At 48.8% G+C, this 27,756-nt stretch overlaps 9 protein-coding genes and 1 non-coding gene across 10 annotated transcripts, besides 5 other annotated features; 8 read left to right on the top strand and 2 right to left on the bottom strand.

The window, feature by feature from the left end:
• Nucleotides 1-261: 261 nt before the first annotated feature.
• EKO05_0004258 (uncharacterized protein) lies at nt 262-2,430 on the top strand (the record flags this gene model as incomplete). Its single annotated transcript, XM_038938693.2, has 1 exon — nt 262-2,430. One exon carries the CDS (start codon nt 262-264, stop codon nt 2,428-2,430), a length of 2,169 nt encoding a protein of 722 aa, XP_038800068.2.
• Nucleotides 475-3,372: a mobile genetic element.
• A 709-nt stretch (nt 3,373-4,081) lies between these two features.
• EKO05_0004257 (uncharacterized protein) lies at nt 4,082-4,458 on the top strand (the record flags this gene model as incomplete). The annotated part of the gene is made up of 2 exons (XM_059636346.1): nt 4,082-4,165; nt 4,240-4,458. The coding sequence occupies 2 exons, from the start codon at nt 4,082-4,084 to the stop codon at nt 4,456-4,458; spliced, it is 303 nt and encodes a 100-aa protein (XP_059492329.1).
• Nucleotides 4,459-4,695: 237 nt separating this feature from the next.
• On the bottom strand, nt 4,696-5,475 carry EKO05_0004256 (uncharacterized protein; the record flags this gene model as incomplete). Its single annotated transcript, XM_038945541.1, has 1 exon — nt 4,696-5,475. The coding sequence occupies one exon, from the start codon at nt 5,473-5,475 to the stop codon at nt 4,696-4,698; it is 780 nt and encodes a 259-aa protein (XP_038800067.1).
• Nucleotides 5,476-6,404: 929 nt separating this feature from the next.
• Nucleotides 6,405-7,736, top strand: EKO05_0004255 (uncharacterized protein; the record flags this gene model as incomplete). Its single annotated transcript, XM_038945540.1, has 1 exon — nt 6,405-7,736. One exon carries the CDS (start codon nt 6,405-6,407, stop codon nt 7,734-7,736), a length of 1,332 nt encoding a protein of 443 aa, XP_038800066.1.
• Nucleotides 7,737-8,238: 502 nt separating this feature from the next.
• Nucleotides 8,239-8,275: a mobile genetic element.
• Nucleotides 8,276-8,929: 654 nt separating this feature from the next.
• Nucleotides 8,930-8,987: a dispersed repeat.
• Nucleotides 8,988-9,920: 933 nt separating this feature from the next.
• Nucleotides 9,921-10,075: a mobile genetic element.
• A 1,320-nt stretch (nt 10,076-11,395) lies between these two features.
• Nucleotides 11,396-11,483, top strand: EKO05_6t2. Its single transcript has one exon. It is a non-coding gene; the product is annotated as a tRNA-Gly (tRNA).
• Nucleotides 11,484-11,826: 343 nt separating this feature from the next.
• Nucleotides 11,827-12,738, bottom strand: EKO05_0004254 (uncharacterized protein; the record flags this gene model as incomplete). Its single annotated transcript, XM_038945539.2, has 1 exon — nt 11,827-12,738. One exon carries the CDS (start codon nt 12,736-12,738, stop codon nt 11,827-11,829), a length of 912 nt encoding a protein of 303 aa, XP_038800065.2.
• A 1,921-nt stretch (nt 12,739-14,659) lies between these two features.
• On the top strand, nt 14,660-15,476 carry EKO05_0004253 (uncharacterized protein; the record flags this gene model as incomplete). Its single annotated transcript, XM_038945538.2, has 3 exons — nt 14,660-14,798; nt 14,864-14,913; nt 14,961-15,476. 3 exons carry the CDS (start codon nt 14,660-14,662, stop codon nt 15,474-15,476), a joined length of 705 nt encoding a protein of 234 aa, XP_038800064.2.
• A 2,111-nt stretch (nt 15,477-17,587) lies between these two features.
• Nucleotides 17,588-17,724: a dispersed repeat.
• A 485-nt stretch (nt 17,725-18,209) lies between these two features.
• On the top strand, nt 18,210-19,195 carry EKO05_0004252 (uncharacterized protein; the record flags this gene model as incomplete). The annotated part of the gene is made up of 2 exons (XM_038939112.1): nt 18,210-18,612; nt 18,666-19,195. The coding sequence occupies 2 exons, from the start codon at nt 18,210-18,212 to the stop codon at nt 19,193-19,195; spliced, it is 933 nt and encodes a 310-aa protein (XP_038800063.1).
• A 1,237-nt stretch (nt 19,196-20,432) lies between these two features.
• On the top strand, nt 20,433-22,123 carry EKO05_0004251 (Rhamnogalacturonan endolyase; the record flags this gene model as incomplete). Its single annotated transcript, XM_038939009.1, has 3 exons — nt 20,433-20,685; nt 20,737-21,029; nt 21,083-22,123. The coding sequence occupies 3 exons, from the start codon at nt 20,433-20,435 to the stop codon at nt 22,121-22,123; spliced, it is 1,587 nt and encodes a 528-aa protein (XP_038800062.1).
• Nucleotides 22,124-25,720: 3,597 nt separating this feature from the next.
• Nucleotides 25,721-26,259, top strand: EKO05_0004250 (uncharacterized protein; the record flags this gene model as incomplete). The annotated part of the gene is made up of 2 exons (XM_038938785.1): nt 25,721-25,782; nt 25,836-26,259. 2 exons carry the CDS (start codon nt 25,721-25,723, stop codon nt 26,257-26,259), a joined length of 486 nt encoding a protein of 161 aa, XP_038800061.1.
• Between the last annotated feature and the right edge of the window lie 1,497 nt (nt 26,260-27,756).

Here is a 27,756-nt window from a genome sequence, read left to right as displayed (position 1 = left end):
TACGTGCGATACACTGACTGCCCTCTCGACAGAGCGCATCCCAGGCACGGAGCTGACGCAGCCCACAAATCTACCGACAAAAATACTTACAGGATCTTCCGGAACTGGATCTGGGAGATCCTCTCTATCACTGTGGCCATTGGTCTCATTGTCGCTATCGCTGTTCTCTTGGCAACTCACGATGGAAAGCCGGCGCCTGACTGGGGCGAGCAAGTCAATTTTAACGCCCTTCTCGCTTTCCTCTCTACCATTCTTCGTGGCATGCTGGTTGTTGTTGTTTCCCAGATCATCTCTCAGAGAAAATGGGAGTGGTTTGGGACAATACGAGAACGCCCAGTCTCAGATTTACAGAAGTTCGATTCTGGCAGTCGGGGGATTGTTGGAGCCATACAGTTGTTGCCTACGGTACTTTGGCGCGATCTGATTACTTCCATGGCCGCGATCATTCTCTTCACTTCATTCTTGGTTGGCCCGTCTGTACAACTGGCTAGTCGGACATCAGAATGCACATTTGCTGCCTCTGGTCTCAACGCCTCTATAAGTTTCGCTCACTATATTCCACGTCGAAGCGGCTACGTTTCCGATGTCGAACGCGACGATCTAGGAGTCCCTGCACCCGACCTTATTACGGTGATCCTCTCCGCTGTTACCGCTCCTGGAAGCGTGGAGAATCGAATTCGGGGTTCGTGTTCTACTGGAAATTGTACGTTCCCAAATGGCGATCCTGCACACTCAGAGCCTGGTATCCCATATGACAAGGACTCCGTAACGCATTCAACGGTGGCTATGTGCAATAAGTGCACTGATATCTCATCTCTCGTTGTACGAGAGAACTCAACTTGTGGGTACCCAGTCCTGTCACTACCCAACAATATGTCTGTCTCGAGAGGGTGTGGCGGACGAGAGGTGGTTCGCATCCAACCGAACAGCGATCTTTCTTGGATGGGCGAGCTTCTGACATCCGAGTTGAGAACCTTCTCAAGATGGGCTTATGTCAACGCCTCATTCGTTGGATTGAACTCATACGCGAATGAGACTGTTGCGGCAGTGATGTGTAGCCTGTACCCGTGCGTACAGACATACACTACGTCGATCAGCAACAACGAAGTTTCGGAGACCAAGGTCGGATCCAAAGTCATGCAACTCGACATGCTCTGGAACGATCAAGTTAAAGAAGATGGAAGTCAAAACACTCTCGAGAATTTGTTCATAAGCTACACGGCCGTCCAATCTCCGTGTCGAGCGCAGGGCCAGGTCTATGACTTGAACAACGAGACAAGTGCCTGGATAAATGGGACAGATCTCGCACTCCATGATTTCACAGACTACGGCCACACAGGGGCTGCCCAACCGGTCTCTATGAACATCACTGCTCCAAAAGAGTGCATCTATCGTCAGCATCCACAATTTGTTGTTGCAATATCGAGATTGTTGAATCATGAGATATTCAACGGATCTTGCAGGTTGACCAAGACATTTAATTGCCGCGATGCTGAACAGTCGGATTCGGATGAAAAGTTTCTGCCGGGGCTTGGTGCGGAGACGGTTCTACGGGCTCTCTATGGTGAGAGCTATACGAGTCTATCGAACCTCACTACCGGACTTTCCAACGTCACAGAGTGGTTTGACCTGTTTGCGGAGGCTATGACAAGAAGATTTCGATCGGACTACGGATCGGCTGACGAGGGCGATAGAAAAGGAGAGGACCTTCCGCTGGACGAGATCCACGGCCTGGCATGGCAGATGACGACTTGCGTATCGATGCGTGGAGTATGGTTGATATTTCCAATCAGTCTTACGGTGATCACGGCAGCTCTGGCAATATGGACAATGGCGAAAAATTGGAGACATCGCAAAAGCAGACCTGTGTGGAAAGACAGCACCTTACCGCTCATTTTCTACGGCCGTGACATCGTGGATGGCGCCCTGGACAAACACAGCTTCGACTCATGCGAGCGAGCATCTCAAGATCAGAGCCCGAACCAAACCAAGGACAAGATCAATCCGCTTGAAACGAGGAACATGGAGAAAATCGGTGATAGCACTGCTGTCACCATTCCGTGGCTGCATGATAAAGATAACAGTGGTGAGGCACCTACCTTTCGCAAGCGAGCAAAGTGGAGTTGGCACCTGCGGAAGAATCGAAAAAAGACCAGCGATGACCAGCTTCTCGACAAAGACGGAGGTACAGAAATCCATCCAGAAATCCATACGGATCAAGCAATCCCCGACGTTACAGAACCACACGAAGACAATCAGACACTGGAAGTGGAACAAATCGATGGTGACACGCAAAGTCCTGGAGTGACAGAGAGTCAGGAACATATTCCATCGTGTGAAGAAGCTGAACCACGACAAAGCTCACCTATACATCCTCAGGCATATACACACGACCGAGTAAGAATAAGCGATGACGCGGGTGCTCTCTGAGTTGGATATAGTGAGTAGTGCACTACACAGTGCGGATCGAAGTGTAAGGAACTCCCTCTTTGCACTTTTACAAGGTGCAGGCGCAGTCATTTGAATTTATCAACCTTCATGCTTCTTCCGTAATGCTAACCCTAAACTCAGAAAGGCTTTTATAATGCTAGCTACACTATTCTCGCCTTCATAAATGCCATTCTGCTGAACGAACACGAAGTCTCTAAGGCGTAACGCTGACCTTCTGTTAGCTACACTGGCGGAGTTTTGGTCATGTAGGTAGAGTTAGAGTCAAGGCAGAGATGAGTGTACTTGGGATCAAAGTTTCTTTCTCTCACCGCTCTGAGCTAGATATCCACATCAGCAATCTCGATCCACTTCCACCGATGAGCCCGCATCATTCTTGAAGATAGATGGACATTAAATCTTTGGATTGATCAGACTATTTTTCAACTACATATATTATGTATTGCGTTCATTTTTCGAAGTCACCAACAACTTCACCAGCATCGGTGGTTTTGCGCCTCAGTTCAATTTTACAAATGCTACTGCGTTTAGTGCAGGAACATTCACTCAGGGCCTACCTATGATAGCCCTTTCTTCACTTCCTTCCTTCGCTCTTTCCCTTCACTAGCGCCAAGCTTCGGCTACCTAGTGGGCCCTAGTATATATACCTAGCTACTCCTAGCCCTTAGTTAATCTTTGTCTGCTATTTTGCACTCAACTCGACCTGCTTTGTTACCAGCTTGCCCCTCTTGTGCCTGCGAAGCCTGCTCCCTTTATACAGGGTAGCATCGCCTTTCCCGTTCGCACCTCTATATCAGCTTCAGTAGGACCACACGCCCAGATAGACACTTAAACCAGACTGTATCCCTGTATATAGCTGTCTTGTAAGTGCGATACTCAAATGGTAGCCAGAGGCAGCGCTGCGCATTGCGCAGCACCCACTGGTCCTCGACTAAGAGCTGGGAAGCATGCTCTTCTGGCTCCGCAGACAACGTTAGGTGGAAATTCTGAGGCAGCAGAATATCTCCTTCGTTAGTATGCAGATAATGTCCATCTAGAGAGGAAAGGAGCTTACCAACGTAAGAGAAGGGCCGCTAAGCACGCTGCAACACGTGCCTGTTGCTGTCTCCTACACTCGCACTGTCTTTTCGCAAGATGCTGATGCTAGCAGCCGTCCGTCTGGCAAGAACACAGCTGCGTTAACATAACTTGTATGACATTCTAGCGCAATGCGACACGCATACTAGTCTGCCTGCCTGTCTGACAGCATCTCAATCTCTTGAGGGACCTGATTGACAACCGTCTTCCTTATAACGCTTGCCTCTGGCGCAAAGACAAGCGCTAACAAGTACACTTGCAGGGATGCGTCTGCTAGAACAGAACTAAAGCGCAGCACAAATCGACTTGCATCGCGTAGAAAGCCTGCACATACATTAGCAGATAACTGTGCTGTAAGTTAGGTTGTAGCCTCACTTTTGTAGAGGTAAGAAAGTTGGTGGGGTGACCCGCCAGGTGCACAGACACGGTACCGTGGGTGCTTGGTAATCGTTGCCCGTACGTAAACTCTGGCTGATCGACCCTCAGCGACCAGCTGAAGATCCAGCGTGTCCGCCGTAGGATAAAAGGTGCCAATATAACCAAGATTAGGCAGAGTATGCGATGTAGATACGCTGCAGGCTCTGATTACCCTTTGAGTCTTTCCGAGCTCTTGAGACTATCCATGGCACCCATACTGAAGGTAAGTGTGTCACATATGACAAGACCCAGAGCATCGAGCGCAGCCACAATCAAGAGAATCTCTGACCATTGTAGTCTCTCGTGGACACACACTGCGCGTGCGTAGACACGCATGGAAACAAACGCGGACGCGACAACGAGAAGCATCCATCACGAGATCTGCCAGTCAGTAATGGTGCTGTACGCCCGTCTGGCAGTGTAATATATCAAGGACTTACTATGCAATCTTTACCATTGATAAAGTACGCCATTGTAACCCATTGTAAAGGATCATCTGAGAGTACAGAGACATAATCCTTTCACGGCTACCTATCCGAACACCCTTCACTTGCCCAGCTGAAGCTCGCCAATTTGCCAATAAGATAACCTCGTAGACATGTAGCATATTGTTAAGAAAATGTGAAAGTCCACTTCCAAATCGATTAATATTTTACAGGCTCATAGGTTTGTGGTGAGATCTGATCCAATATGTTTATTGTCCTAATAGTGGGCCAAAACTAGCTCGCTAGACACTGTCTTACCAAATACTGTCTATTTAGGTGCCGTCTTTCCAGGTGCCGTCTTTCCAGGTGCCGTCTTGCCCGGTGCCGTCTTGCCAGGTGCTGGGTTAGATGAAGAGGGCGGAGTGCCTGAAGGTGAGCCTGGCCTTGACTTTGAGAGGAACAAATTATACATGGCCTTGTCCAAGTCCTCTATCTCGTCGATCAAGCTCTTGAGCTTGTAATCTTCCCTGTATATTCTCACTGTGTGTGGGCCCGCTACATTCGCGTCAGCCCCCCGGATAGGCTTCATGCCGATTTTCCTGAGAGATGCGTCGGCCTCTTTTGTATAAGCCATAGCAAGGGCTATGAAAGTAAAGTCGTTAAACTCGGGTTTGACAGCGGACTGCTTGGCAATGTCGGCACGTACAGGGGCTTTAATCTTGACTCCCTTCTGGCCATAAGCATTCTCGCACTTGAGCTCAATAACCATGCCCCTTTTTTTAGCCGTCTTCGGTAGAACAAGGTCTGCGAGCTCTCTGCCTTTGTAAACACTGGTCTCTTCGCGAATAGTCTGCGGGATCGCGAATGCATCTCTGAACTCAGATTCGATTTCACCCTGCGCCCAACCCTCCCATCCTCCTTTGGTGTTACAGTGGTTTGCCAGCCTCCTTTGAGTCTTGGCATCATTCATCCAGATTTTGAGAACTTTGTTGATGTCGTAATCTGCTGGGGCCCTGGGGTGGATTCCGCCAAGGTCACTCAAAGGCAAAGCAGATATGCCGGAAGCAAACAGAGCTGTAGCCACCACGATTGTGCCGAAGAACTTCATCTTGACTTATTGGATGCGGGTTTAGTTTCTTGCGTGCGAGAAGGCGGAGGAAGAGAAAATAATAAGAATAGTTATGATCGAAAGGCTTCGAAATCGACGAAAATGAGAGATTGCGAGCGGTCGCTTGATGAAGACTGTGTGCAAGAGAGTACTCGTCAGAATGGTTTGGGGATGCTGTGACAATCTCAACCAGGAGATTTAATGCGTAAAGGATAGTGAGGGTATCGTTGTATGATAGTAGGAACTGAGAGGGTCGCTGCTCCAGGCAAACGGTAGAAAATAGTGGCTATGGTTGAGTAGCATAGTAGCTGAGAATGTTGCATTTATACGTAGAATGTACCACCGTAAAGACGAGGTCCGAGTTACGGACTCCATGATCAAGTCTCCAATTTGAATTTTAGAAACCCAGAGGGCTTTGGAGTCCGTCCACAAGTCATCGAAGTCCAGCAGGGCGTAATTGTGGAGACGTTTTTGTCAAGTCCGGAGTCCGAACGTCGGAACGCGACACTTGGAATCTCGGCGTGGACATGGATATCTGACCGGTCGTTGTAGGGGCTTTAGTTAGCAGTATCTACCGACATAGTCCTAACATGATGTGCACTGGGCCGAACAATTTCCAATTTACGGATCTCATAAACAACGACTACAGAACAAGGACACGCTACGGAACAAAAGAATCCATGTCGCTAGTGGGGATGCTGCTCCTTGATGGTCAGACCCCGACTTCGCTGAAGGAGCCTATACGACGCTGGTGCGCTAGTGCCTAAGATGCTAATATTGATTAAGTAAGCTTAGGTAATACCTTTCCCAAACTCAGACTCCTTCATCTTAAAAGGACTATGCGATTGTCATCACAGGCTCATCACTGCCACAACACCCGTACAACGCGACACAATTTCTGAACAACTACTACGGATTTCTTTTTGACCATGGCAATCTTCAACGACCTTGCAGTCGAGCTTCAAGAAGCGATTTGGGAGCTAGTGCTTCCCACTTCTCGTGGGGTGCACTGGATCGAAGTTGAGGGCATACCACAAGATCCAGAGTTTATCCGCGACAGCATTCGTATGACTCAAGTATGCAAGTTTGATCGCATGCCCGAGACGGACTCAGATGTCTCTTACAGTCGGCGGCTCAATCCCGAGTTCCAAAAACGCTACGAAGCAGCCCATGAGTCGAGCGCTTTCTTTCGCTTTCTCCTTACCACCGTGCCAGCTGCCATCGGACAATCAAAGTCTACCAGAAGTGGAAATCTGGAAAGCGAACTAGCCGATGAGATAGCATACACGAACCGCTGCAGGCAACTCTCAACCTATTCACAGATTGCAACACTTCTCTCACTCTGCCGGCTATCACGTTTCACTGCATTACGATACATTCAAACCAATCGTAAATGTAGTTGGCCTATTCGACGCAGCAAAGGCTCGCTATACCGGCCGCGGTCCATAGAGGAGTGGGAGACGCAGTACAATGCCAATATGAACTCGTCGAGCCCGTCGAGCCCGTCGAATCCGGCCGTTTCAGCGCTTCATAGTAGTTGGCAGTTGCTTCGTCCTCGTATTCATACACTTGATCTTGTTGTCTTACGACTACATAACAGTCAAGGCCAGGCGACGTCACTGCTTAAGCACGGGCCTTGGCAATACTGGATTGAGCAATCTATGCACGGGACTACATTTGGTTGTTTTGATCGCATAGCCTTGGAGTGGCATCCATCGTGGGGTACCGTGGGTGGACGGGGTGAGCTACGACCCGGAAACGTCCAAGCCATCGTTCAGCAGATGGTGAGGGAGCACTCCCCTGCAACACTGTACTGGCTAGTCGACGGAGTGCGCCGCCCAAACTGGAAACAGGACTACCCAGCTGTTGTTCGAAAGATCTTCGCAGATCGTATTGCTGCTAACAAAAAAGATGTTGTGGAGCATCTTAACACACACTGGCACCTAGACCACAGTGAATACAAAGCGTTTCTATCAGATCATCGTCTTGATCAAGAGTTTGAGGCCAACGGACGCAGGTACTATATTGTTTTTGTCGTTTTAAGTCAATTCGATGAGAAAGAAGAAAAGCGGTTGAACAAGGCTGGGCTGGGCTGGCGCGGGCCATTTCCGGGCAGCGCAAGCATGTGGCCTCAGGAACTTGTCGAACCAGTACGGCTTGCTTACGACATCTGTCGTGGTGGCTACAGGAATCTAGCAACTTACAAAACTTTCTCGATAATCCTAAGCTGGGAGCCAATCAGTCACAGCATAGTAAATTAGAAAATCGAAGACGAAGGCGACATGTGGAAGTAAACCTCTAGTTAGCCCACCTAAAGGAGATGGAAGGGCGCGAATACTTCAATTGCAAGAAAAGCGTCCCATACTTTGAAGGTGAACTAATTTTATATGCGAAGATGAGAATACAAGCTTTGGTAAAGCTACAGGTAAAGATCTTGTTGCTTTCCGTTAGATGTAGTAGTCTGTAGACAAATAGCGCCCTAAACCTAAGCTTCTTAATCTCTTCCCCTATATTAGGCTTTAAAAAATCGGATAAGTAATTCGTAATGCATTTAGGGAATCAATTTAGAACCCCAGGTCTAGTAGATCAGTTTTTACTTGAGACAGGTAGTATTGGCAGTTTAATTATTAATTGTAACTTACTTTTTGTAGCATTATACACTCTTACTATAACTACTTATCTGTTAAGGTACTGGCAGGCGTAGGGGACAGAAGTATGTAATCCGTGTATTTACTACGTACAGGCTAACAACACAGAGCAGGCAGACTCACACAGGACGTTAAACTTATCAATCAATCAACAGAGCAGGCAGGATAGTGGTATACCTAGCGTGCGTGCCCTAATTAGCTCTCTAGCTGCGCCCTAGTATAGTATCGACTTATTGCTATAACACTACCTATACTCTTTCCTCACGTCTGTCTATCTTAAACTAAACCTTAACGTCTACAATTTAATTTGATTTAATTTAATCAAGTCCTACACAGTTGCAGCCGCCAAATGCAGCTATGCCCAGCTAGCAGGTTTAGTAGACAGCTAACGCGGTGCAGACATTAATCTGCGCTGCCCTACTTTACTCCTAAGAGCTATCTGTCCCTAAAGGCCTGCTGTTTTCCTCTCATCACTATCTACACGTAGCTGCCAACCTTATCTAGATAATAACTCTACTAACTAAACACTGTACTTCTAGTCTTGTAGAGGTATAGGTGCCTTATGTTGTACGTCTGCAATGGCTTTAGTCTCCCCCTAGTACTTAATAGTCGTCTTTATGCTTGCAATCCCTATTTTGCCTAAAGATCTGCGTCTACTCTACATACTTAATAGCTTTGGTAGCTAGCTGTAGCGTGCCTATAATAGTCTAGATGTTGTCTTGTCTAGAAAGGTTAGCAAAGATGTAGCTCTAGAGATTTCTGCGCTTGCTGTAGTAGAGGAGAATATGTACAACAGTCAGATGTGCTGTAACGACACAGGATGATAGAAGGCTCTAAATGCGTGTGTATCCGCTACGAGGTGTATAGGAGCACTGGGATAGGTAACACAGAGATTCTTCTATTCCTATAGGTCTTGTACGAAAGGATACTTAAAAACTAGCTATCTAAGCATGATTCTCCTTGTGCTTTTATACCACTTGAATACAGGGAAGATCAGAATGTGGTGACCAGGGTGTGGAAAGGAAACGGAACGTAAAGGGGCCGAGTTGGATGTGAATCGGGGTATAACACTTTTTGGAGACCAGTGCTTTACATGTGCCTGCGTTGCGCTTCTATATCTGCTGCTTAAGTTGAGTTAACAGGGAGGAGAAACGTCTCTATTTCTAATGCTGCTTCTAACGTAGCTCTTTACGCTCTACTAATAACCCCTTACTACTCTTCCATATATGCTCTGCAATATATTAAGCATCCTTCCAGTTTATAGCTTCCCTCTATGCTAGTGTTTAACTATATTAAGCAGGCGTATTATCTGCAGGAGTATGGTGCCTTTGTATATTTACCGCAGGTTAAGAAGACTAGCGCCCTAGTAAGACCCTCCTAGGCTGCTAAGAGTGTTAACTGTCTTTGTTGCTTTCTGTCTAATCTCCTCTATGTGTTCTTCCTAGTGTAGCTTTGCATCTATTGTTAGTCTAAGGTACTTACACATTGCTGCAGGTTATATCTCGCCTTATTTAGTTTAAATAGGTGTTGCAGTGTTAATGCGTTTGCGTGATCTTGTAAAGTAAGTAAGCTGGAACTTGTTTAGAGCGAAAATTATGCGTGTATGCTAGCCTAACGCTGTGCCTTCTTAAGTATCCTACCTAGTGTCTTGCATGTTTACTCTATTGTCCTACCCTATATAAGGATGCTAACATTATCTATGTAGCCTGTAAATATAGTGTCTAATGCTTAATTACATTCGTCTATCAGGTTAGCGTTGTAGAAGAGGTAGAGGATAGGTGATAGCGGCGATCCCTAGGGTATGCCTGTGTTGATTTGATACGCTGTTGACTGGAAGCTGTCAATTGCGATGCTCGTGTGTCTATTGCTAAGAAAGCTTGCGATCCACTTTACTGTCTTCTTATCCACTCGCCTCTTGCGTAGATCATGGAGTAGACGTGCGTGTGAGACGTTGACTTCCCTGCGCGAGAGGTTCGCTGGGTGCTTGAATCTGACTGATGGGACTGAGCCATGTCTGGAAACAGTGTGTTATAGAGAGGCTTTCTGCAATGCAGAGTATACTAAGGTAATGGAGCTTACTAACCTCTGCCACGCAGCATCTCACGACCTGCTTCATATCTGCCTGGTCCTCCTCACAGCCAGGTATATTAAGCTTCTGCGCAACGCTTGCATATAACTGGTAGAGGCTGTCTATATCAGTCGCGTCCATCCAAAAGACTAGACAATCCTTGCTGTTTAATTTTGTTCTGTGTGCAGCCTTAAGTGCGAGCTGCGACTTGCCTATCCTGCATAGCCTAACTATTGCTAGCGTAGTAGTAGTTTAGTTGTTGCTAAAGAGGTTTGCTTTAAGTCCAGCAAGCTGTGCTTTGCAATTAATAAAAGACTTATTTTGTAAGAATAGAATAATTAACGGTGCACTGCTAGCTGCCTCTATCTTAGCCTGCAGTCTCCTTTGTGCATTCTCCTCTCCTTTGCTATATGTAATTAGTATAAAGCTGCTAAGAACTCTAAATAGGTAATAAACAATATCTTCTTCTTTAGTTGTTTTGCAATTATTAACCTACCGCCTTTGTTTAGTTATGCTAAACTGATCTAAAAGATTGTTACGCAGTGCTGTAAGCGGGATGCTGGTGACATTATGTGGTAAGCAATTAAGCAATGCTTTGTCGCCTATGCGCTGTCCTTCACGCAAGAAGAACTTAACTGTCACTGGCGTGATCAGCTCTTGCAGCGTCCGTCCTCGAGTGAGCCATGCGCTTGCACGAAACGACGCCTCCCAGTCGCTGCACGGGGCCATGCCCGTCTCTTTCGCAACTGACAGCGACACGTCCGACAGGAAGACGTAGCACTATGCCGCGTTCCGGTACCACTGGAACATCGAGTTGATTGCCCTTGAGCGCTTGTTGTTGTCCTATCTATCGATGCAGCATGTGTCGATCCAGAAGTACCGCAGCCGCCGCATGGCGCTTGCAGCCTGGGATTTGGCCCTAGGTAATTAGAGTTGCAGACGTCTTTTGAAGCAGTGAGATCATAATGTCATGGTTGCGACAGGGCAGAGAAGTGTTGCTAAGCCAAGCTTCTTGAGCCGCCTCGCCTCATGCCACCAATATGCTGGTAGGGTATTATCGGGAAGTCACTTGTGGTTTTCCAGAATACAGTTTTGGCGGTCGTTCTCGACTATGCCAAGCCGTATGCAATTGTTGACTATATATTTATAACTTCTTCGCAAACTTCCAAGAAGCTGTTGCAAGAGAGGCGAATAATAAATTCTCGCATCGGTGGTTTAGTGGTAAAATTAGCCGTTGCCATCCCTCACGGGACAGTTTCGGCTAGCCCCGGGTTCGATTCCCGGCCGATGCATTTTGCCGTTGTTTCGTCGTAGGGTGGTTGAACATTTTTGGCGTGGAACGATTGGGGCTCTGAGGTTTCCGCGGTCGGTGTGGGTCTAGGGCTCGGCCGATGTAGAACGCCACGAAAGATTTTCGGTGGATGCTGCCTTTCTTTTTGCGTGTCGTGTGGTTGGTGCTGATGTGGAATGACGTGGATGTGGTGTATGTGGTACGCATGAAATTGATCGCATGATACTACTGAGCCACAGTTGATGCAGCTTACAGTTTCTCGCTCTGCGGTCGTTTGCAAGTTGACACTGACATCGGTTTGCGGTATCTTCTATAGTTCTTGAAATTTCATACATAACTCGTGGTCACCTTCTCCCATAGCAGTCTTCAAGCAGCTCTAACAGCATGAACTCGGTTGGCGAGTCGTACGCTATCCCTGTGTCCATGAACGAAGCACTTGTCGTCTTCTCTGAAACAGCGATTTTCTTCATCACCAATGTCCCCTGCCCCCTGTCTACCCAGGCCACGCGACCATGTTCAAACTTCAACAGCACTTTCTCCTCATGCTTCACCACTGGCGTCAGTCGCGCAGACTTGCGGGGCAGGACCCTGGGACACGGCTCCTTCCAGATCTCCATTGTCTGCGATCGGCAACCTGAGTCCGTTGCCAGCGCCATGAAGCTGCCGAGTCCAAACCGCGGTGCTGAACGGATTGCCACACCAGCAACATGGTGCTCGAGGCGTAGCTTGACCGATACACCCCCCTGGCTCTTCCTAGTATCCTCGTCCATCAGCGCTGTCAGGGTTCGCGTCATGGCCCGCGGTATCTGACCGGCAGTTCTCCTGTTGTTCTTGCTTTTCAGCACCCCGTCTGGAGCGTCCCACAAGATCTGGATGTCGTACTTGGCCACCTTCTTCAACCACGGGTGCTGCTTTGCCAGTTTGTGGATATGGGTCTCGATCTTCTTGTCCCAGTGTTCTTGGACGAATGTGTTAACGCGACCCCTGAAGACAACACCCAGCCGTACTGTGACGGCGTTGTTGAGAAGCCAAGTCTGATATTCGTGTGCTTCGAGGAAATTGTAGTGCTGGAGTGCTAGGAGGCCCGTGGAGCCTGAATGGACCGGACAGATTTGGACGAGGGTATGCTTGCACGAATAGCTCTTGAGCTGTAGAGGAAGGCCGGCATTGCTTGTCGTGGAGGTCTCGTGGGCTGAGAGGTAGCTGTAGACTTCGTTGCGGAGCTCGGGCGGTAACATAGGGAGAAAGGTGCGCATATTCGTCGTCATCATGAGACGCTGTGGTATGTTCGTAGAAGTTTGTGCTAGATATAGTACGTTTCCAGTCGTATCGGTAGTGCGCAGGTGAAATCTCCAAACGAGAACCCGGCCACTCTAGCTCAAGGAAATAAAACAATCAAGCCACGGCTCGAAAGTGAGGACTATAGTGAAGGATCTATTGTGCAGCCAACTCTCGCGTGCGTGTACGCGGAATCACGTGACGATGCTGCCTCTCAGCTTGGAATATTTGGCATCTGCAGTTGGGACAGTGCACCTCGAGTTCAGAGCTTTCTTTTGGTTAGCCATGATTGCAACACTAGGTTGGCTACCAGTACCTCTTTCTGCTCCGAGTTCTACCAGCTTTGAAGGGAAGCAGACTTGGAGAGAAGATTTGATTTTTGTTGGTCGGCGGCGGCTCGGCACGAAACATTTTTTCTGGGGCGTCGGCGAAGGTGCGGATTAGGAAGGCATCTGGATCGTGAGGTTGCAGATAGAACGAATGTGAGGATCAATTGGCAATTTTCTGCACATGAGAATTAGTATTTGCAGTGTGATGGTTCAGGAAGATCCATTTCGTGCATGTCCAACCCCACGGGACTCGACGATAGTGATGCTGTCACTGCTGTGTGTTCGAAAGGTCGTACGACTCACAACTAGGCTCTCAGAATTACCTCAAGACATGGCTTGGCGGGAAGTATGGTAATTTGGCTTTGGTTGATGTGCATCTTGCGATGTATTGTCGGCGATGCAAGCTTTCTTAGCAATCCACGTTGAGTGTTGTGCAACTTAGCTGGCTGAAGACGACATAGGCATTAGTATTCTGGGTGACTGATAATTAGAGTGTAGAAGCCAGAAATATCCTATTTGACTTCTTAGCAAGTTGAGTCACGCATTGTTGAGTGGTCCATGGTTTGCTGCGCCTCAGCCACTTGAGTCACAGCATCACTCGACCTCGTAGCAGGCGTGATATATGCGCACTGTACACTCACCCAGATGTACAATGGAAATCCTCGAGGAGAAATCCAACGCGAGTCTAGAAGCCCTTCTTTGGACCGCAGGCTTGTGGTTGTGAATGTAAGTCAGAAGTGACACAATGTTCCGCCGCGTACCTTGTGTGTTGGGTTCTAGTTCTACCACCGGCTAGGTGCTTTTGATTGCCCAGAATGACATTTTCGACTACCAGTCTCAAGTTCGATCCGGCTGGAAGGTGCGAGATATCGGTGCCGTAAGCTCGGGACTGATGGTGGCAAGCTTGTCGGAGAAGGCTCGTGCACGTCAATCTTGCGAACGCCACCATATGTTGGTCGTGTCACAACCTTCTGTTTCTGCGTTAATGACTCTTCACAAGCAATTCTCTGGCTTCACGTCTATTCCATGGTCCCCTGCTCGATGATCAGCCTGTAAAATTTGATTGGTGGTAACTGAAAGAGCTTCTTTTCCCTTCCCTTTGCCTAGGCTCCTCTTCTATATGAGCTTCTACTAGAGTAAGTGGCACAGCGGTCATTACCATCAGAGCGGTACTGTAACTGGAGCACTGTTTCTTTCCGCTTTTTTTTTTCGCCATGCGAGGTTTTTCGTAACAGCTGGTAGTCTCGTGGAAGGGTGGTCCGCGGAGCGATTCACGAATGTGGGACTGGTCTTGTGATCTGGATCCCGCCACACGGTCTCCTACCGATCCATCCGAGGAAAAATCAAGACGTACGTGCACTGTTACTGTTGAAGTAGCTGTCCTCAGCCCACGTCAACCGCCGCGTTCAATAGGTCCAGCCTGGTGTGGCGATGAGCCCATACATGGTTTCATTGTGCTGTCGGCAACTCTTGCGCCCCTCATCCCGACGACAGGTCCAAAAGATAGGTCCAAAAGACATCAATACGATGACAAATACGCTCTGTCACTCGACTAGCTGCATTCTCAAACATGGCAAAGTATATACAACCTGAGAAGTCTATCAATTGCGCCCCTCATAGCTTCCGAAATCTATGCAGTAAAAAGCCCACGAGGCAGGCAGTGAGCCGGTCCACCGAGGAGAGTCTCCTTCAGTCAGCCTGCAGCCACAGTAAGCCACGTGTCAAGCATGAGTTGCACTACGTTCCGAATGGCTAATCGTGTCTCCTTCAAAAGCAGGGATTGCACCGGCACTTGAGCAGGTCTTAGACCTTGAGCTACAGCAGGTACACCACATGACGTCCAACTGGCCCGCAGTCTCTCAGATGTACAGGTTGTCAAGAAAGACGTTCCAATAGTCTTTCGAAGACACCAGTCGGATAGCCTCCAATTTGATATCTTGCCGCGGGCTCATCCCTCAGCTGTTGTACAGCACACAGGCTGTGACATGCTTCTTGAGCAGGAGACACTCTGTGTCTGTCGCACAAGTAATTCACCCATTCCGAAGACTCACAAATCATCAAACAGATTTGTTTATATCGTCACCGACACTTACTACCCAACATCAGCCGACTTCGAAGACGGAAAGGGAGCCACAACTATCGATTCAGTGCACACCACAGTCGGAGGCGCAAACAATCGCGCCAAAAAGATCATGTTTGCTCGCGATAACCCTGACAACAACTGCGAAGTAGATGAGGACAAAATTATAGAGGAGCAAAAGGGTGGGCTATACATTGGAATTGGCATGGGTGGCACGGAGAAGGATGGTTGCTATGCGAGGAAATGCGAGGTTGAAGCCAAGCCTGTAGACATCGATGAAGATGGCAGTAGTGAGGAAGAAACATGAGGGGGAGGACTGGAATGTAGGATGAAGACAGCAAATCCAGAGACGTCGCCATCAAGAAATTAGGAATAAAGGATAGGGCGCTACAGACTGAATGAGATGCAACAACACAAAAAAAGTGACACGGTACGCGAGGGGAAGGACTCCAACCAGAATTGATCGGTCTAGCCAAAGATGAGTGTAAGGAGCGGACTGAGCCTGCATGCTACTATACACCACACGCCCAAGCAACACCGAACCAGCCCAGTCCACAGACAAGCATTCAATAATTGCAACATAGTGTGTGGCTACTCTCTGTCTAGCACTTCTGATACTTCAGTATTTGAATCACCGACAAAGCATAATGCGCATGATGGCGAGTACTTTGTATTCCACCTAAATCATTTCAACCAAGTATGACGACATCTAATGCTGAGTTGGAATAGGTACCCTACCTGTATCTAGTTTATATGCCTTCTGGGCTTTGACCAAACTCTATGCAGTACGTAGCACGTGGTTAGGGAGGTGCCGAAGTAGTGACCAGGAAGCGATCGCAAGATTAGAGAAGAGAATATTCGAGAACCTGCTGCGAAGCGGTCGGCTACTAAGTCCCTGTTTACTTTCGCCGATTTGTGCGCCGATTTTGCCTGGATGTTTTAAAAATCGGCGGATTTCCGTGTTGGAAATCAGCCAACCCAGGACTGTTTACTTGTAATCTCTAATTTTTGATAGTTAAGACGTTTTACTAGTAAATAAGGTTTAGATCTCCTGTAAGAATTAAAGAAGGGGATAGTGCACTAGACTGCTAATTTCTCTTACATAAAAATGCTTGTATTAAATACAGGGCCTTTTAACCTCTGTATTTAACATAGGACTTTCTGTATTCGCACACGTAACCTACCTTAGCACTATTGACAGTGGCACTATTGACAGTCTATTATACCTTTACTCTACCTCTACTATATCTATCTCTAAGACTAATCAGGCTGCTGTTGTAACAGTTTTAGTGGCAAACTCGGCGTTTTATGCTGTTGTGAAGCACTACCTAGACACCTACGTTGAAATATTAGGCATTTATAGACAGCTAGAGACCTTTAGTAAGGCAGTGTAGTAGCTAGACAATTATTTAAGAGATAACAAGATACTATTTAATAGAATACGTCTCTAGTAAGACCGTTAGTTCCAGTCACTTCCTAAACACAGGCAGCAATTAGTCTATCTAATACCCTCAGGAAAATACTATCTGTTACTGCTCCTCTATTTAACCTTGTGCCTAACTTACTGTCTTAACAAGTATCTCCTTAAGGGTAACACTCTATCTTTTAGTTTAGCTTAGGTTAGGTTCTATATAGGCTGTTAATGCTGCCCCTAGCACGTATAGGTTCTCCTTAACAGAGGGAGGTCCTAGTGTAAACAGTGCAGCTGTAAAGCACCGGTCCATCAAAGGGTTCATGCCCAGACTCACATCCGACTCGGTGCCTTTACATCCCGCTTTCGTCCCGCATCCTGGTCAGCACTTCTGACCTTCCCCGTACCCAAAGGTATAAAGGCACAAGGAGAATTAGTCTTAGATAGTTTTTAAGTATCCTTTGTACAAGACCTATAGGAATAGAAGATTCTCTGTGTTACCTGTCCCAGTGCTCCCATACACCTCGTAGTGGATACACACGCATTCTGGAGCCTTCTATCATCCTGTGTCATTACAGCAGCCGTTAGCAGTGTAGTATCTATTTCTAATATAAACAGTCCTCTGTTCCCAAGTGTAGGAGCGATTAGAATGTTAAGACAGTAAGTTAGGCACAAGGCTAAATAGAGGAGCAGTAACAGATAGTGTTTTCCTGAGGGTGTTAGATAGACTAATTGCTGCCTGTGTTTAGGAAGTAACCGGAACTGACTATATACTGCTCTACTAGTGTCAGAACCTAGCTCCTTGGCCTGGGTTCTGACAGTCAGCTTATTACGTGGTAGTGAGCTGAGGCACGGCCTAATATAGGCCACAGCGTGCCGTTGCTGCTGGAAGGTCCAGTACTTAGGAGAGATATCTCTCTGAGCGGCCGAGAGGCGCGCGTCAGATCCCGTGACCCCCAAATGCCTGTCGGGCCTAGGTCAGGCCCTTGTTAAGAGGGGAGATATTGTCAGGCTCTTAGCCTCCGGCATGTGGCAGTGTCCACCTCTGACCTGGTATGACGATAAGTACTGTTCTGGCCTTGGATCACTCATCTGAGTGATCACTGATACCTTTTGAGGTTGCTTGGCACGGTGGGCAGAGCCGCTGTCATGACAATAGACCCTACTCTACCCCTACCTCTACCCTATATAGACTCTACCCTACCCAACCCCTACCCTTTTACCACCGTACCTAACACAGAAATCGGCGCATAAATCGGCGAAAATAAACAGGGCCTAAATGTTAAGTTAGCAAAAGTAAACAGCCCCCTATCTACTAATTTACAGCTGCTAAGTACATGCTACTGCAACCCCCTGTCTGGTTGTAACGCCGCGCGACGCTACCCAACACAGAAATTGGTGCACAAATCGGCGAAAGTAAACAGGGCCTAAGAAGCCTGTCGAACAAATTCAGTGGCATTAATTTGTGAATATAGGGTTCGGAATGTAGCCGCGTGAAGGCCGCAAAAGCACCGTGCGGCAAGGAACCCAGCCGTTCACGTCGCGTCATCATGCAGCAAAACAAGTCACCACGTGCCATCTTCCATATGTTGCCCGCCATGCTTTCTGCTACCCCTTGTCAATTACAACATGTCAGCTGGATATTTTCCCAAGCGCGAAAAGGTTGGACTTGAGGATCTCTTCAAGGGCCTTGTCACCGCCTGCCACATCCTCCACCGCCATGACGTTCTCGACGCGTATGGGCACATTTCGGTGCGCTCTCCGGACAATGCCGCGACGTTCTGGATGCCTTGCAACATGGCCCCAGCACTAGTAAGCTCTGCGGACGACCTGGTCGAGTATCATGTCGAGTCGGCTGAGGCAGTCGAGAAGAACGCGAAGCAAGGATACCTCGAGCGCCACATTCACAGTGAGATTTACAAGCGATTCCCTGGAATAAACAGTGTCATCCATAGTCATGCAAGCGACGTGCTGCCCTATTGCATCAGCGGAGTTCCTCTGAAGAACACAATACACATGGCCGGCTTCCTAGGTGCATAGTCCAACCGTAACTCGTGGGTGCAAGGCTGATGGTGTCAACTGCAGGGACTAACGTTCCCGTGTGGAACTCTTCCGGCTCAGACTTCCTCGTCCGCGACTCCACTCTCGGCGCTTCGCTCGCAGCATCCTTTAAACCGGCAACATCGGCTGGGTTCATATACTCTAAGGTCAGGTCGGCTCTCCCGGGTGTTAAACCTGAAGCGTCCCTCGAACCTGATTTTGCCGTTATGCTTCTACAGGGACACGGCTTTACTACGTTAGCCCACGGAATTGAGGAGGCTGTGTACCAAGCAATATACACCAAAGAAGCCGCTAGAGCGCAAACCACAGCTCTGGCCATCCACAACGCGTATTTCAGCCACACCTTGGAGGGTAAAGTCGACATTGAGGCAGGCGGCAAAATTAAGTCTGGTAAAGCCAAGGGCGAAGGCGATCTTAAGTATTTGACTGAGAAGCAAGCTCACGACACCTGGGAGTCCATGCAGGCGACAGTGTCCAGGCCATGGGCGCTTTGGTGTCGAGAAGTGGAGATTAGCCCGCTTTACAGAAACGATTGTCCAAATGGTGAGGACTGAGTGGATTCGAATCACGTCTCTTGGCAGATCGGTGGACCACTTGAACAGCACCACTTTTGGCTTCCAAATAGAACTCTCCGTTCCCTTTTCCGAAGGTTTCGTTTCTCTCACAACGGCCTTGATGAGTGGATATCGCTCAACTCGGCTAAGTGGATGCGATGTCATCGCATTACCAGTAGACACTAAGCATACGACTTGACTTCCTTTGTTCCTTACAACACCAATCCGGATCTTTGGCAGGTTCCTTGTCTTCTTGCGGTCTTGCTAGCCATAACCTTTATAGCAAGTTTGATTTGCTTAATACTACATGGATTTAACATGTGACAGTTCCATACTTCTACTGAACGTAATTCGGTGTTGCAATCGGCCCCACAAGCACGTTATCCTAACAGAGCGCTACAACCCTTACCTGAAACAGCACTGCCAAGACGTCCACAGTGCTTGATCCTGTGAGGTGAACCAGGGTTTCATCTCTCCACCACTTAGCCTCGCGTTTCCCCCGGTCAGCGTGGTCTTATTTGCTGTGCCGTTACTGCGGCACCTCGGGTGACAAAAAAAGCCGCACACCCAAACTACCTCCTCCACGTAAACCCACAACAATAGCCTGAAGAAAAATTCTGAGAAGAGGATTTATAGAGAAAATTATTCTCTACAAGACACTGTTTTTGTAGGCTCTGGAATCTTGTTTGTGTTGAATAAGATAACCTGGAAGATCGCTATGGGTGGTGGTGTTCCTGAACTTTTGCTAGGGCTTTGACTATAGGGTGTGCGGCTTTTATTGGCACCCGAGTATGCGGAAAGTTTCATATGCAACCCCCATGTCAATAAGACACTTGCCTGTCGGGACATATATACAGCGAGGGTGAGGAGAAGTAGTAACGGACAAATTGCGATGAACATTATGTGGTAAACTTTCAGCAGCATAGTCTTGAGTTTCTCGCGCATGATCAAGCCTTCTTGATGAGGCTCGTGTAAATTATATGGAAGTGTAAGTGAATGTGACTAGTGAAGGATCAGCAGTAGTGGAAATTAGGGGAGCATGGGAGAACTGACGCCGAGCGAACCCTACAGGCATCTTGATTCTACGGCGATAAATCTCCGTGTGAGAGTATATGTGTAGCCATGAACGATGGCTACTGTTGTCGTGCATCGCTGTTGGGTCTTCAGTTTCGACGAGCTTTCTTGTGGCTGAGCACCAGCTTTCCATCCTTCACTTATTTCTCCTCCTACTCCCATCATGTTTCTCAAATCTGCTCTCCTGGCTGCGGCCACCCTTTCGTCTTCGGTGCTGGCCGCCTTCGGTGTTACCAAGTCTGGTGACGACTTTGTCGTCGATGCCGGCTCAAGCAACGCGTTGGTATTTACAGTCAACGGCAAGAACTGCGACATCACTTCAATCAAGTACCTAGGCGAGGAGTTTCAGTATGCCTCAAAGGGATCACACATTTCTTCCGGTCTTGGATCTGCCACAGTCCAGTCTGCAATCATCGGTACGTCTTCATGGAATTGGCCGGGAAATGGCAGTTGACCAATCTTGCTAGGCACTACCGCCAAAATCACCTGCACGACCTCAACTCTAACCCACTATTATGTGGTTAAGTCTGGCGAATCGACTATCTACATGGCCACTTACACCACTGCCGAACCAGACATTGGTGAGCTGCGCTTCATCGCTCGTCTCAACCCCAACACATTGCCTTCGGAATACCCCTTCGGTGTTGTATCGACCACTGCTGGCTCGAGCTCGGCTGTTGAGGGTTCGGACGTGTTTGTTGTCGATGGCCAGACCCGCTCGAAGTTTTACTCTAGCGAGCGGCACATTGATGACTCCAGGGTACGCTTCGGTGACAACCAAGTTTGCCAATGAGCAAGGCTGACAAGACCTAGCAATGCGTCTACCGTGGAGAAGACGTTCACGTTTGCATGCTGCTCAACACTCAGTCGTATGAGGGTTCTTCTGGTGGACCTTTCCATCGTGACATCAACTCGAACAATGCCGGCGACTCGACCAACTTGTACTTCTACATGAACTCCAATCACGTACAGACTGAGAAATATCGCATGGGTCTTCATGGCCCGTACGCAATGGCATTCACTCGCAGCGGTATCCCATCCGGTGGCTCATCACTCGACACATCTTTCTTCAAAGACCTCTCCATCACCGGATACGTCGCCGACTCTGACCGTGGAAAGGTTTCGGGTACTGCGACTGGCGTTGGCTCCAGCTTCCAAACAGTTCTGCATTGGTACAATGATGACGCACAGTACTGGGTGTACGCCGACAGCGCTGGCAAGTTCACCTCGCCTTCGATGAAGCCCGGAACATACACACAGGTCCTGTATCAGGGCGAATTTAAGGTCAAGGCTGCAAGCGTCACTGTCAATGCCGGTACAACTAACACCGCTAACATCGCCGCCGATGCCGAGACCAAGACGTCTGTCTGGCGAATTGGCGAATGGGACGGCTCACCTAAGGGCTTCAGAAATGCCGCCAACCAGCTGCGTATGCATCCCTCGGACTCCCGTATGGAGTCCTGGGGCTCGCAGACCTATACCGTCGGCTCTAGTAGCCTAGGCAATGTCCCCATGGCCCTCATCAAGGGCACGAATCAACTCACCATCGAATTTACCGGCGCCACTGGCTCAACTCTTCGCGTCGGAACTACACTTGCATTCGCTGGCTGTCGTCCATCGGTCGTGGTAAACTCATGGACGGCTGCTACGCCCGCTGCGCCGACAAAGATTGACTCCAGAGGTCTCACACGTGGTGCGTACCGTGGGTTCGGTGAGGTGTATGACTTTGCGATCCCTGCTGGTACCTTGACAAGTGGATCCAACACCATCACTATTACTTGCACCAGCGGAAGTGCCGGTGACGGCTTCCTCGCGCCGAATGTCATCCTCGATGCGATAGAGTTGTTCGAGTAAACCTCGAAACTGAAGCGACTCCGCTGACACTGACTCGAGCCCCACTCAGTTCCTTGTTCAAGGCTTGATTTGGTCGTTTGCGTCTTGTGTGTACCTGCTTTCGTTCGTCATCTACCTGCTTGTTGATACTTCCAACACACATGAAATGCATCTTCTATTCGTTATTGCTCTGGGCTGTTGAGCTCCCCGTTTCCTTGACGAGCCTCGGTCTGTAATGTGCAGGTGGTTGGTGGACTTGCTAACACAACACGACAGGCTCTTTGATCGGTGAGCAAGCTGTGGTCAAGCATCAGACGTGACGGCAGTTGCACAAACTCATGTTGAAGTACTATCTTATTATAACTCACCGCTGTTTGCAACACTTTTGAGGGCCTGACTCCGCCAGATGGAGAGCTATCGATGATTGTTACTACTACATGCATCAAAAAGTGAACGTATAGGCTGAGGTATGAATGAGCCTGCCGCAGCCTCAAGCTGGGTTCGACTCTGGATCTGAGTTGCTACACACAATGTGCTAATACTCAAAGCGGCAACTTCTCTGGAAGCGTCCCCGGTAGACTGTATCTGGCTTGAAACGAAAATGTACCCCTACAAATACAGCGTTTTTGCATGATCGCACTGACAGGTCGACTCAGGGGTAGGTTTGGTCACGTTCACAAGTCGTCCCGCTCGCCTCGTATAGCACTGGCGAGATCTGGATCCTCAGTCCCAGCAGCATGCAGAATTCGTAGAGGAGGCCAATGAATGCGCTCGCTGCCTGCTTCTTGACTGACCGTTAAGCATCGGCGATCGATGTGACATGGCGAACGGAACTGCACAGGGGTGTGTTCGAAGAGAACCGAAGACGTACAAGTCCCGGGCGCTAGCCTTACTCGCGTGCACAGCTGAGGAACGCGCGGTCGGTATGCAATGGGACTGCTTACCCGATAACGAGTCGGGTTTGTGTATCCTTAAGGTGAGCCCATACTGGTAGGTGCTTGCATAGGAGGGATTGGCCGCCGGCATGAGGTGCAACACGCGTAAAGCTGACACCGGAGCAGCCGTTCGAACGAGGAAGCTCCTGCAGCTGCAGGTCTGTAAGCTGATACTGTTTGAGCCAGGCCGGTACAGCTCGAATGCGCTGCGTTGACGTTGTGATACCATAGTCATCAGCGACAGCCTCAACTCATGGTGTCAGCAACTGTCAAAGGCGGTATCAGCGGTGAATGTTTGTTGAACTCGTCCAGCAAGTTAGTTCACTTGTTGTGTCTCTTTTTGACTTAACGCACGAGATGGCTAGGAAAGATGAGTACCATAGCATGAAGTGTTTTTCTCGTGTGAAAAAAGTCAGCACAAGCCGTTACTCGCAGCGATGTACCGCTTAGACCCTGCAGGTCATTTGTAGTCCGATATGTTGTTGACTGGACTGCACTTGCAAACTCTCTGCTGAGTCTGACTTCCAGTTGCGATTGTGCATCACGCCTTGCATTGGACAGGATGCCCCGCTTACTTTCCGAGTGCAGGTTATCAGCTCTCGTCTGCAAGAGAACTCGGACAAAGGTTTTTCTAACGACGAAGCCTGAGAATGGTTAGCTTCATTGAGGTACTCTTCTTACATGTCGATACCATCTTCGTTCTTAATTTGTTTCACTAGCTAGCTCAAGATGATCGAGTCGAGCCACGTTATCTGCCTCCCGGATTGTATAGATTAGGAGCGTCAGTGGCCAGCTTGTTTCTGCAACGTCATATGGTATGTAGGCGTACTAGTATTTTGGTATCGATGACTCCGACAATATGGTCGACCTACTCGCCAATTGATGTGACATTCTAAGTTAGTGACGCCGATATCCATCGATTGCGATTTCTACCATGCTGATAGCAGGCGTAGATTGTGTGCAGTAGGTCTCCGCCATAAACAATATGAATCAGTACTTCAAGAAGTAGGGGGCTTCGATCTGGCGACGGGATAAAGTTTTTGGCCCACATATAAGGAGAGCCTCTGCCGATTGATGTAAACTCTCGCTTTGTTACAGAGGGTGAAGCACGCGGCTGTTCGGGCCGCCATTGAATGTTCAATCGCAAAGCGAGCTCCCAGGTGCAGGTTTTAGTCTTCACCGACACGTGGCGATGAACAGTAGCGATGCTGCAATTGATGCGCCACTAGATCAAAAGCTTTGATAACCAGGGTACAGCAGTACATGGATACGATGACTCGAATGATGTCGTGGCAAGATGCACTTGCGGGTATGCAGGGGACTATGCCGCAGCTACTGGGTTTGCCAATAGCGTTCAGTCCTACAGGCGCGGGCGGTGAAAAACTTAGCGTGCTGAATACCAAGGCTGCAAATCGTTCAGTGTTGCAGGTGGCTGTCTGTGCGATTCATCTTGGCAGGGTTGTTGCTCCGGAGCAGCTTGCTATGGCCACATGTTCCTTGAACTTATTTACTTTGGCATGCAAAGATCGAATGGCTTGTATCCGCATGTGCGGCCTGAACAGGGTGTTCGGACGTGAAGCTTTGACATGTCAGTTCACCGATCAGAACTTGTGGCGGTGCAGATCAACAATAGATGGCCTGATGGCCAGTCGCCATGTAGAGAGCAATGTGGAGAGCGATGTGGGAAACGCACACAGCAGGCAACCAAAGCGCCAAACATAGTGACAGCAACTGCAGAAGCAAAGAAACCCAGGCGTTGTTAGGAAGGGGAGTAGAGCGTGTGGGGTCCGTGGGGCAAAGGTTGGGCTATTGGCGTCCAACAGCCTTGCCAAGTCCTGCTGACTTATCTTTGGGCGCGTCTGCATCGGTTCGATCTCTTGCTTCCCCATGCAACTAATGTCGCCAGGGGATGCGGAAGCCAATCCGCTCTAATCTGTGCTCGTTCACTTTCTTGCAGCACCTTTCCGTGGCCACGTCTCGCCGGGACGCCTTTGCATCAGCTGCCCGCCGTTTCTTGGCCTTCACTCTGGGAGCTTGCGATCCACCAAGCTCGAGGCGACTGAGGTAGGTGCCAGGCAAGTTCGCAACAGCCAGTACCATTGTGGACACTCCTGCGCATCATATGCTCATGCTGATTGACCGCGTAGACTGAATTCCTCCGACTTGCTACGCTCCCTTTGTGGCTGCATGTGCATCACCCCTGACCCTTGAAATATGATCTTCGGTTTGAAGTCATTGTCTGGCAGCCACGACATTTGACGCCTTGCCAGAATGGGTTTTGCGGGATTCGGGCGCAACGGTACGCGCTGTTCCTTGTCTGATCCATCGTTCGGTTACTTGCCTCATGCTGATTGGTGTTCTTCCTACGACAAATTTTGATCTGGCCATAGTTTCATTGACTTGATCATCATCGACTATGAGCATGATCCAAGGACGCCTAGTCCACTTAGCTGCGCAAGTGAAGCCCTGACTGCCGGTGCCACTTTACTGCCGCACGAGGTCAACAGTCCTCCGCTTCCGGATTGATACATCCGACTTAACTCAGAGTGACAGCCTTCAGTACTCGTTTCTCTCCAAAAACTATCCTTATCATTGAACGCGGTTCTTGACTTTCTGCTTCAACGACCGGGTGGCTGGCAGATTCTCCATAATCAACAGTAATCTGAGCTTTGACAGCTTCACAATGTCTTGGTCATTCCAACTACAAAAGATCAATCAAGCCTTCGAGAAGATCGCTGGATGGTAGTAAGCACATGCCACCCACGTTCATGCCCCCGATCTGATCTGACAACGTCTAGCTACGAGTTCCTGCAGAGAACCGAAGATGGCTTTCGAGCTCTCCATGACCGTGTATTGTACCTAGAAGAACGACAGACCTGGCAAGGTCCTAGTGACGAACAACTTGAACGAGTGCTCCGCAAGATACTTGCCGAAAGATTTGCAGATGACGAGTCGCGACATACAGACTCTACGAGTGTGGCCAAAGGCACCAACTTCATTGTTGAAGATGCCAGGAGCCGATCGACGATCAGGCCGATTACTATCGACGCAGCATCCTTGTTTGTTGAGCCAGAATCTGTACCGTCCAGGGTCTACGCAGAAACTTTCGAGATGCTGGAAGGTCGGCTCACGGATTATCCACGCGTGCTTCAAGCAGAGCCTGCTGATGAGGGCGTATCAGATGGGAGAATCAAAATTGAGTACGAGAGGTCGATTCTTTGAGGCAACGCAAGGAGCAGCTACTCCGATGCTGCCCATCATGAAGCCACGTCTTTCGCCAACTCTCTGCCGTAACCTAAGAAGCCTTACGATATCACGATCGCCGGACGACATCCAGCTTCAGGGTATAGTCGAATACATTTCTTCCATCTTTTCCGACGGTGGTAGCCGGCTATGGAGACATTATGCCTCTTCTGCACTCACGTAGGTGGGTGTAGCTGCGTCTGATGCTACAGTAAGCACGCTAGATGATCCTGCTCTATAGGCGCCCAGTCTCTATAGAGATTGCTGTACGATCTCGAATGACCCTGATTCATGAGTGCACATGTCAACGGTTGGCAATTTACAGATTGTATGTATTCGATACTCTCATTGGGTTTCTCTACCAAGCGCTATGCGTGTATTGACGCTCTATCAATGTCGATTCTGGGGCCTCAATGGTATATCTCAAATGTAGATACGCACTCCCTACTGTAATTCATAACAATTCGTTCCACTGCTCTTCCAGGCCTTTAGTCGGCTTCAAGCTCTGACCGGCCGGTCCGATCCATCATGCGGCGTCGTGCTAAGGATGCCATTACTACAAGTACTCCCGCGACCGGGCCAGAGTGTCGGGATCTCAAGCCAGCCTACCGTGTTGGTCGGATACTTGTCTAAGGGTTGTGGCGATCTGCAGCATTCAGGCACAGCACAAGCATTACACGCTCAGGCAATCTCACTTGGTGGCGTTGTACCACAGGGTAATCCTTTACTAAAGACTCCCAGCTCTATCATGTCTGCCAAGCTCGAAGATCCTCGATAAAACTCGGTAAGGCAGCTTCGACACTTTTCAACATCAGTACACCCGCCCAAGGTTGTATTATTCGCCCCCGCTCAACTGGAAGACGACTCGCTCAGCAAGCCACGACTCGACAATGAAAACTACGGCTTTTCAGGTTTGAATTGAACTAAGTCTACTTGCAAATTCTGAAGTCGCAACACTTCGCGACTTCGGAAAGAGACATCGACGTGTTCCAACACCCCCCGCGGGACGCTACTGCACGCCTCTTTTCTGCACTAGCATACTCCAACGACGATTGCGCTGCCTGAAGCTCTTTTAAACACTCCTACAACTCCATATCAATCTGCACGGATCCAACATATCACTTCAGCATGCTAGAAACCAATACTGCAGATGTCAAGAAATACAATTGTGTCACACCTGGTGTCTATGTGTTCATCAGAGTGCGAGAAGAACCTCGCTTTCTTTTCAATCTGTTAGTACAGTACTAACCGTTCTTTTCCTGCGGGGGGTTATCCCAGTCCGCCTCATTAACCTGGGAACATAGCTTACAGGGCGCTGTGACGGATGTATGCTTCCGCGTAATAACACTGGAAAAAGCAAGCAAGCTGGGGCAAAGTCCCTGCTTCGCGCTGTTAGCTCTTGTAAGTGTTAGTTCGAGGGAACTGTGGAGAGACCGGCACGAGGTCTAAGCATGTAGTGTGGTGTTCTGCACGCTC

This window comes from Ascochyta rabiei, chromosome 6 (genome assembly GCF_004011695.2).
Source record: "Ascochyta rabiei chromosome 6, complete sequence".
Lineage (NCBI taxonomy): Eukaryota > Fungi > Ascomycota > Dothideomycetes > Pleosporales > Didymellaceae > Ascochyta > Ascochyta rabiei.
Note: the sequence above shows the minus strand (reverse complement) of the source record. Positions and strands in the feature narration are given on the sequence as shown.